The 10,881-nt window shown below is 36.6% G+C and overlaps 1 protein-coding gene across 1 annotated transcript; it reads left to right on the plus strand.

Moving 5' to 3' along the window:
- The first annotated feature begins 1,814 nt into the window (after window positions 1–1,814).
- LOC130996694 (casparian strip membrane protein 1-like) lies at window positions 1,815–2,871 on the plus strand. Its single transcript, XM_057921991.1, has 3 exons — window positions 1,815–2,139; window positions 2,234–2,357; window positions 2,503–2,871. The coding sequence occupies exons 1-3, from the start codon at window positions 1,883–1,885 to the stop codon at window positions 2,716–2,718; spliced, it is 597 nt and encodes a 198-aa protein (XP_057777974.1). The 5' UTR covers window positions 1,815–1,882; the 3' UTR covers window positions 2,719–2,871.
- The last annotated feature ends 8,010 nt before the right edge of the window (window positions 2,872–10,881 follow it).

A 10,881-nucleotide genomic window follows, 5' to 3' on the forward strand; every position in this document is an offset into this window, starting at 1 on the left:
TTTAAAAAAAAAAACTGTAATGAATCAAAATATATACTATTGTAAATAAATTTATTAACAAGTCAAATTATCATAACTCGACAGATTGTGTGAGAATATTCAACAAGTCAAATTATCATAAGCAAAAATCTATGATACTGTAATCTTCAAGTTGTGGAACCAGAATACAGGGATTAAGCCTTATTATTATTATATTGGATAAAATCATACACAACTAAATAGGCCGTTAAATAAGATTAAATTCGTAAATCATGAAATCAATTAATCAAATAAAGCAGATTCTATCCATTTAATCTCAAAATAGGTTTTGGATCGATTATCCTAAAACTTCTTCTATAAAATCATACTCCCTCCGTCCCAAAGGAAATATCCTTCTTCTTTTGGGCACGGTTATTAAGGATGCATAATCTGCTTAATCTAGTAGAAACTGAAATGATGCTTAATCTGTCATTGAATCTTATATGCTACCTAATCTAGTAGAAACTGAAATTTCCTTAATATTCTACTAGATTAGGCAGATTATGCATCCTTAATAACCGTGCCCAAAAGAAGGAGGACATTTCCTTTGGGACGGAGGGAGTACATAATATGAGAATTTCGTGAAATCAAAGTTATTTAATTAACTACATTCTTATATGGTTCACATATTGATGGCACAAAAATTAAAGTAGAATTACCTTTCTACGATCGAAGGGAGATGAGAGAACTAGAACTATCGTGCTGATAACGTGTTATAAGCTAGAGAGAAACAAGATAATAGAGAGGATAATATGTATTGGGTGTATTCAATATGAGAGCTAAAAGCCTCTATTTATACAAGTAGGAAGCTAGGGTTTTAGGGAGATTTCTTGATCAACACACATAAGATATATCTAGAAGATATATTTACAACAATCATACTATTTTTCGTATGTGTTTACAATTTTATGAATTAAGTTTCCCTTTAGAAGACGCCTAAATATGCCTAACGAATGTAATTTAAGAGAAAAGCAACTAATTACATAATAATTTGAATAATAGGCTTTTGGAAGTAATCAAACAAAGTTCATAAATTTTTAGATATTATATATTATATATTCTATTATAGAAATTAGGTGTTGAAGATGATGCCATTAACAATATCAATATATAAAATAAAATTATAAAATGATAACGAGTTTTATAGTTATACAAATGAAGTGGTACTGTTGAATGACGAGTAGGAAAAGGCGTGAATCTACTTCATCAATACACCAGCAAATTAAACATATATCCTTTCAAAAATACACGAACAAAAATTTTAAATACGAATAACGCGTTTAGTGGATTAGGGGAAGCCGTTTTGAGTTAGTTGACTGATTATGGGAATAATCTTGTCTTCTTTTATTTATTTCCAACACATTCTCCACCCAAAATTTAGAATAATTTATAGCTAGACTTTTATTTTTTCTCGAAAAATTAAAAAGAAAAATGGTTCAACTCAATTGATTTTGGAGCAGATGTATGCATGTGATCAAGCACTCAATCCCGCTTAAACTTAATTCGAGTCGAAAACTGGTTATTACTTGCAATCTGAATTATTTGATCCTTTTTGTTCTTCATTATATGTAACAACAATAATAATAATATATTCTAAAATGAGAGATGTAAATAATAAACGAAAAACATTTTGCGCATATGACAATGCAAATCTGTAGTGTACTAGTGCATGAGTCATAATTAGAGTAGTATAGTATTTAATTTCAAAGATACTTCATATAATAGTATCCGTGAAGAGAAGCTGACGTGCTAGAAATAGTAAAACAAAGCATCTTCTTTTCCCTGCATATATATAAGGCTATTCAAACTTGCCATTCTCATATCAAAACCAATCAACAGTTAAACAGCAAAGCAAAATCGAGAGATGGAGAAAGGTGAGGCGAAGGCGATCAATATCGCCGAAATAAGCAGAGAAATGGAAGGAAAATCAGCCCTTCTAGCAGGTGCGGGAGCCTCCGCTTTCAAGAGGAGCGTCGCGATTTTCGACCTGATCCTCCGCATAAGCGCCGCCGTGGCTGCTTTGGCCGCCACCATCACCATGGGAACCACCGAGCAAACTCTGCCCTTCTTCACACAGTTCTTCCAGTTCACAGCCAGCTACGAAGATCTCCCCGCATTCACGTCAGTCATCTTCTACCTTTTATTTTCATTTTACATATGTTTATTTTAATTCATGACTTAGAGATTATAGTAATTATCTTTTTTCAATATCTAGATTCTTCGTCATAGCTTTGTCAATTTCTACTGGCTACCTTGTTCTGTCAGTGCCTTTCTCAGTAGTTTGCGTTGTTCAACCCCTTCATACGGGGCCCAGGCTTCTCTTGATTTTCTGTGATACAGTAAGTGCTACATTATTATCACCTAATGCTCTCTCCTAAATAAAGAAATAACTAGACGGAGTATTTATCAACAAAAAATCAAGTTGTCGTTGTCGTTTTGTATACTGCATGGAAATCTAACTTCACTCTTCTCTTCTTGTTGTAGTTGACACTGATTTTGGCTACATCGGCGGCGGCTTCCTCGGCGGCCATAGTGTACCTTGCCCACAACGGAAACTCCGACGCCAATTGGCTGCCGTTGTGTCAGCAGTTTGGTGATTTCTGCCAGAGGATCAGCGGAGCGGTGGTGGCCGGATTCATTGCGGTGGCGCTACTCCTCATCATGATGGTGCTTTCCGCTCTCGCCCTAAGAAACCATTGATTTTCCTGTTTGGATTCAATTCCATTTTTTTACATTCTTGATTTCTTGATTGGATGGAACTCGAAAAATAGAAACCAAAACAAAATGTAAATCGCATTTGTATATTTTGACTAAATATTAACAATGCAAAACATGCATGGTTATGAATTTTTATTTTGATTTCATTTATTTTCAGTTTCTAGTAAATATTACTACAGCAAATCGACAATTACCTTTTATTTTTTTTTCAAATATTAATGTGAGATAATGGAACCAATATTTTAAGGTGGGAAATTTAACCTACGTGCGGATAGTTTTACCATTTTTGTGTAGATAGTGATCTCACCTGCATGCTGAGTAGTTTTTCCACAAAGAATCTTTGTGTGGCGTAGAGGTTCTGCTTGAGTACGAGTTATTTATTTGATTATATAATAAATATCTCTTGTAATTTAAAAAAAAAAGAAAAAAATTGATACCAATAGTTTAAGGTGGAAAATTCGATTATAGACATAAGTTATTTTTAGAAACATTATTCAAGTTCCGCGTGTAAGTTATTAAGTCTACTGAACGCTATACTTGTTGAGATGATGGATGATATATCTTGAATAATATTATCATTGCCATGACTGATATATCCTGAATAATATTATCGAATTATGTCGATCTGAGAAAAAAAAAACACGGCTTGAATCCCAAAAGATAAAAAATAGAAACATTCGAGGCTTTGTTATCCAAGTGGACCTATTACGATGAGACATCTTTACTTCAAACAATTAGCTGGGCCCAACTATCAAGCCCAAAAATACTTAAAACTACATTGTTTTTTTTTTTTTATATATAATTAGATCATATTCCTTCCGTCCACGATAAATATTTTCCACCTTTTTCGATACGAGTTTTTTAAAAAATTAAATGAGTTTGAATCCCACATTAAAAATGGTTATTATGAAGTTGTGCTTAAAAATGTCTGGTGAGAGAGTGGAGTTTGAATCCCACATTAGTAAAATTGTGTTGTGGTTGTGAGTGCAGTTTGAGTCCCAAATTAAAAGTATTATTGTGGTTAGTATTTAAAAATACGTGGTGGGAGAATGGAGTTTGGATCTCATATTAGTAAATTTTATTGTGGGATAGTGCTAAAAATATGAAGGGAACATTTTTTATGGACGTACTAAAACGACAAAAATTGAACATTGATCGTGGATGGAGGGAGTAATATTTTGTTCTAGGGTCTTGGGGATTTAGGACTTGAAATTGCATTATTGAATAAGAAAATTCTACTCTTCAAAATATATATATATATATATATATATATATATATATCAATTATAAACACTCTTATCAAAATTTCATTTATTATTTTATTATAATATTTACTCTTAATTTAATATCTAAATTTTATTTTAAAGGGACTGAAATCTAAACAAAAAGAAAAAGAAAAAATAACTCCCCCCAAATTCTCGTCCCCTTCACAGTTTCCCAAACTCTAACTCCAATTCCGTCCATGTCCGACCAACTTGCGACGCCGGACAAACGTGCGTCGTCGAGTTTCTGCCTCAATTACCGTCGCCAACAACTCCATATTGCACCTCGTACAAAACCCCTAACCTTGAGCCCAAGAAGCGAAACCACAAATTGATAAATTTCGTCCCCTTCGACGCCAACGCCGACGCCGCACCTCTAGCAACGCATCTCAACAAGGCCAAAATCCCATCATTGTACACTGTCTGTGATTAGCTGAAGAAAATGCTGGTTGGGGGATAGCGACATGAGAGAGGTAATTGGCCGAAAAGAAGAAGGGGGAGAGCGACAGGATGAAGGAACTTGCAGTGAAGAAGAAGATGAATTGACAGAAACTTAAAGAGAAGGTGGAGAAAGCCTGCAGAGATGAAGAGGATGAGGAGGTGAGGACGCGGGAGGGAGAGAGGGTGGGGAAAATGTAAATAGGGAGTGTTGATCCACCACACCAGTAAGCAAAATTGGTCATATATAGTAGGGTAGGATTTTCTCATTTTTTAGTTTTTCTATAATTATATTTTTTTTATTAATTTTGTTTATACATTATTTTTATTATAATTTTATTAAAGGTAAATTAGTTTATTTACATAGAAAGTGATTATATATTTTTATTTTTATGGTTATTATTAACTTTTTACTTAGTAAAGTGGTTAGTTACTATTATTAACACCTTTTGTTTTATCAAATTTGATACCACTTTTAAATTAGAGGCAACACTCTAATGTAGTCAAAACTTTTTAATTGTAAGAAATATTCCCTCTGTCCCAACTTTTAGTATTCAATTTTTCTTTTTTGGTCGTCCCACATTTTAGTATTCATTTTTATTTTTAATAAAAGTAAGTGGGACCGTTACTCCACTTTAATTATTTTAACACTCACATGAAAGGTAGTACTCTTATTCCACTCACAACACACCTAACCACTTTATTAAAACTCGTGTCACTCTCTAATGGATGCTAAAAGATGGGGCGGGTGGAGTATTATTTATAAGGATAAAAATGTGAAAAATCTAGCCTTTTAGTGTTAAAATAACTTGCTTACCCTTACTAACACGGTTACATTATTTTTTTTCATATTCGAAATTAACAAAAATAGTAAAAAAATTTTTTTACTAAAAATAAACAATACATAGATTTTAGGTGAAATCCATTCACTCACTCACAACCATCTTCTTCCTCAACACCAGTGGACCTATTATGCCGAAACAACCATTTCGTCGGCCGCTTGCAACTTCTTCCCACAAGACTCGCGTATTTGTCCCCTTTTTTCGATGAGTCATTTCTTCTTAATCTCCTATGTTTTCAATTTTTATGTTACTATTAACATTTTCCATGATCGCACTAGCATTTTCATACTTAACAAAGACAGAGGAATCGTGATGCTCATGTAACACGTTGGACACTTCAGATTTGTACCATAATCCACATCAACCATTTTGACCTTGACATAACACATCATTAAGATCAGAGGTACATTTGTTTAGGTGCTCAAATGTTCTCTCAGCATTGACAATCTTACGTTTGAGCTTGCCTATCTCAACATCACATCGGGTCAGTAATTTTTCCAGTCTGGTAACATGACCTTTCAACTTCTGATCTTTACCCAACAACATACAAAAGTCATTCCTCAGTTCTCCACATTGAGTGTCCATTTCCTCATATAAAGCTTTGAGATTCTCCATTTCCATCAGTAAATCAAATACATGTTCATCAACAGCAGTAGTACAACAAACATTGGGTATGTTAGTATTGTAATCATCAAGTAAGGTGATTTCATATCAGTTTGTTGTGTTAGTGGAGATCTCCATTCCATTGACATTCTGAATGTTTGGCTCAATGTTATCAACATTGTCGCCAACACTCATCAAATCTGGATCTTCATCAAGGCTTCTATCACTTCGGATTCTGACATTTCTACCTTATCAATGGTTGCAAATTTGAGAACTTGTTCTTCCTCCGTTGGGACGGAGGGAGTATAGGAGATAATGAAAATAAAAACAAATAAAATTTAAAAAAAATACTCCTCAAACGAGATACAAAACATAATGTAATGTCTCACAAAACTATAAATAATGTGAAACTAGAGGTTTAAAAACTAACAAATGTCTTCAATTTCCAATCTATGGTTCTTCATAGGGTTTCTTGCTATATAAATTGGGCAACCTTGGATATTAGATTAATAACGAGAATGTTTATAAAAAGGTCAAAGGAGGTCTGTTTGATATACTTCCCAAAGTTATCAAATCTCACTTCATAGGGTCTAAATCAAAGTATTTATATCGAACATCAATCAACTCTACAACCTTGTTCATTGTTTCCAAGTCACTAGACACCTCTCATTCGGAGACATAATCGACCCACAATTTTAATATGGCCAAAAGATTTTCTTCTACACCTTCGTTATGCTTCCATTGATATGAAGAAAATCTTTGTCCCAACTCTTGCACACGTGTTGCCCTGTTGTACTCACTCCCCCCCCGCCTCTCATCGCCTGAGTCGTCTTCTAGGAAAAGAAAACAAAAGAAGAAGACATTGTTTGGGGGTGAGTACAATAGACTATTTGAGGTTGCAATTATCCAAATTATATGAAATACATCAACAAAATACATGATTAGTGTTGGAGACGGATCCAACAATCACAGAATAGGACGTCGGGCACTAGCAACCTGAAACCACAAACACGTTAGAGCCCTTCTAGGAGCACCGATGGGAGTGTCGATGGAAGGGCCTCCGATGCTCAAGTCAGTCAAACAATTCGAATTAATTGATAGGAAAAATGAATACAATGCGTACAGATAATTGAATAGTAGAGTAAAGGCGGATAGTGAATCATGTCGGTCGAACTGGTCTGTCTGACTGGTCGGAGCAAACCCCAATCCAAAACGTGAGCACGTGGAGGCGGAGAGATTGAACAAGTGAAAAGAGTTGAGAATGTGAGTAGGTGGAGTAGCTGAGAGTACGAATGATTGGATGGGTCTTTTGACCTAGTTGATGTTTATTTATACCATGGTAGCCTAACGGCTAAGGTTTTGCCGGCACATCTCCTTAAATCCTAGTCGTTCCGATATTCGTGGGATTGACGTTCATCCTCTCTTCCTGCCTTCCTCTCCAAGTCGTTGCCCTTTCTAGAGTTTGAGTCGATGGGCCCTGATGACTTAATGTATGGACTGAATTAATTGAGATTAATTCAGTTCTCGGATTGGGCCAGATAGTTGGGGCCACGAAAATATATTTAAATGGGCCATTGACAAACATGTTTTCGTACCTCAATTCTAGATCTTTTGTTGACATTTCCCTTCATGTTTTGCTTGTGAATGCTTGTTTGTGCCCTAATGTTTAGTTTTATAAAGATTTGATTCTTGGATGTAGTTTTGGTGTAATTTCAGGAAAAATCAAAGATAAATTAGAGAATTGTGAAAACATGAGGTTGACGTGCATCTCAAGAGGCATCCGTGAGCGCAAACGGCAACCAAATCGGAGTTCGGACTAGGGAGAACGGAGCCGAACGAGCGGACTGCGCATAAAGCCCAAGATCCCGCGGCCTGTGCTCCAAAATAATCCAGAATGCACGAAAGCACCCGCGGTCCGTGCTGCTGCCGCGGGCCTCTTCAATAGCTCCCCCACGGTCCTACGCCACGATCACGACCGTGACTGCGGGAGAAACGCGAAATTGATGTTTTTGGTGGGGCCCAGACAAGATTTTCAGCCTAAAAACACCTTTTCCCCCCCTCTTTTCTCACATCATTCAACACACACACCCAATTCCATCTTCCCCAACACTCCATCTGAAACTCTGACCTCCATTAATACTCACACCCACCATTTGAAGAGGCATTGAAGAGGAGAGGAGTTTGAAGATTGAAGAAAGCCTATTAATAGGATTTGTCACTCATTACTCTCTCTCTTTCATATATGTATTTCTTTGATTTAAGTATGTTGTTTGTGAACATGGTAGGCTAAATTCCTCTTTGATTTGGGGATTAGGCTCATGGATGATGTAATGGATTGATTTTGTTTGCTCAATATATGTCTTGATTATTTCCTTGTCATTATTTTTTCAAGCCCTAATATTATTTCTTGTATGTATTGTTGGCCATTTTCTATGCATTTCTCATTTGTGATTTGAATCGGGAGAGGATAATCATAATAGATTAGGAGCTTGAAACATATTGACTCAATAAACCGGGAGGTTGAGAGTTGGGTGAGAGTTTATCGATCTTATTGTGCTTTTGGGAGTTATAGGTTAGAAGTTGACCGGGGATGGCAACTATGACCCGTAATCTACAGTTTTAGTCGTCCGGGAGGGGGCTAGAACTAGTGGGGAGATCACTCTAGATAAATAGGAATATCAAGACTAATGTTGAGCTAATTCCAAGTCCATTGCTAATCTGTCGATGCCTATCCCTAAATCACTTTCATCACTTAATTAATCCACTTTGATTGTTTGATTTAAATTGTCTTTGCACTTGTTAGATAATAAATTAGATAATTCAACCAATCACTTCATAGTTTAGTCTAAATAACCCTAATACAATGAATTAGGATAATCACTAGAATTAACTACTAATCATTGTGGAATACGACCTTACTTCCCTATATTGCAACTACACCGTACACTTGCGGCGTAGCGAAAATAATTGGCAAACAGCCATACGAAATTTGTCCATTACAGTTTGTTTCCCACTATCTAATTGAAAGTTTTTCAATTAGAGAGTGTTCAATTTGACTCATAATTTTAGTTTGGATCCATAAAAGAATTTCAAGGATCACCGATTGAGGCCTTAGCTACAACCTTGATAAATTTATATAGCTATTCAAGACAATATTTACTAAGCTTAAATCAAATGAAATTTTTCCTTTCATATAATCAAGTAGACGAGCAATTGAGAAATCACATTTGATTTTATGAAATGCATCTCAATGCATGATTCGTGGTTGACCCCACCAATCACTTGTAATGGTTTCGATGGAAACATTTCACATTTGGAATGACTTTCAACAAGCTAGAATGAATTTAGGAAAAAGCTTATCACTTTCAGTAATTAAGTTGCAATTTGTGCCTTTGCATTTTCACGTCTTTTTTAGCGTAAGATGAATTATACGGTCAAGAATCTTGAAATAAAATGCATTGTATTGCATTTGCATTCTTTACATGGGACCCACGAGTAATAAATGAGCAATTTTTGCTCAAGATAAATGGGATATGGCCAAGAGGGCTCAGTAAACTCAATAAATGTATATACTTGTATGGGCTCCACTTGCACTTGTACTTCCACCATTTCAGCTTTTGGAAATTTGTTTTTCTTTTTTCTTTTAGGGCTTCCTCACGTGATTAACATAAGTGAGGGGAGACTTTCTCCAGACACGCCCTCTGCCATCTCACCAGATCGAAGCACACTGTTGCATTTGAGTGAGGGACTATTCGCAACGATTTTCGTTTTAAAACATTGGCGGCGGACAAGGTGCCGTTCTCACTGATTTTCGAAAGCAGCTGAGGAAGTGGACCTCTGTAAGGGAAGGGCGGCGTTGGACAGTGAGTCCTTGCCGTTTTTGAAGATTGCAGCGGCGCTACAGGTCTAGGCAACGACGATTCATGGTGAATCGAAGGGCGGTGGCCTACTTTGCCGAAGGAAGGCCACGGTGCCGGCGATTCCAAGAGGAGCTAGGGCTCGATTCTTGGTGGGTGCATCCGACTCGGGGCCATAATACGGAGAGGGGCAAAGGTAGTCGCCATCCAGTCATTGCCTCGCCGGAAAAATGGAGGTCAATCGCGGTGGAGATTTCCGCCAAATCGTTGGTTGGATTTATGGTGAAGCTATGTCAACTTATTTATTTTCTCTCCCATTTTTTGTGTTATTAATTGGATCGGAGTTGTGTGTGGGAGAAGTTTGGTGTGTTTGTCTAACTGAGGGGCGAGAAACCAAAGTTGTTGTGGTGTGGAGGGTGTTTGGTTGGTTTGGTTGCTGCCCGAGTGTGGGTATGGCTGCTACCCGAAGTAGTATGGCTACAAGGAATATGTGTTTGTATTGTTTGGTTTGTAATAGACTTATAATATTCTAACTTTTAATGCTTTCGGGCCTGTGTGCCTATGAGTTTGCTCTATGCGGACGATTTTCCCTATCTTTCTTTTCCCCAGTATAAGTTTGTGTTAGTTTGATAGCCAAGCTTATACTTAGTCTACTTTACCATGTAACTCGAAATTTTCTGGTTTAGCCGGGCCCTTGGGGTTTTGACCCTTAGTATTTAATCGAGTTGTGATCCATCTAATTGTGTAATGCTCATTCCTTATATTATCTAAGTGTTGGAGCATAATGATGGTGTCGAAAGTGATAAGTGCTGGTTATTAGTGCACGTAGGGCTTGTTTGGTTGGTCGGGGAATGTGGTTTGAAACGAGGTTGGCATGTGGTTAAGTATAGCATCAGCTAGAAAACCAAAGTCAATGGTTAGTATGTATGGTAGGGATGATTGGTTGGTAGGGGTGGGGGGCTACGCTCCGTGGAGCTGCCTACATACTTTTTTAAGGGATCAATCCCGAATGTAATTCTGACCTGCATAGAAAGGTCAGTAATCATATAGTAGGTTGAGTGGGTCTCGTGAGACCTAAAAACTAAATGAATGTAGAGTTAGACGTGATACTGCTTAAGATGGATTGCATTCCAGCTATTTTTG

This window comes from Salvia miltiorrhiza, chromosome 8 (assembly GCF_028751815.1).
Source record: "Salvia miltiorrhiza cultivar Shanhuang (shh) chromosome 8, IMPLAD_Smil_shh, whole genome shotgun sequence".
Lineage (NCBI taxonomy): Eukaryota > Viridiplantae > Streptophyta > Magnoliopsida > Lamiales > Lamiaceae > Salvia > Salvia miltiorrhiza.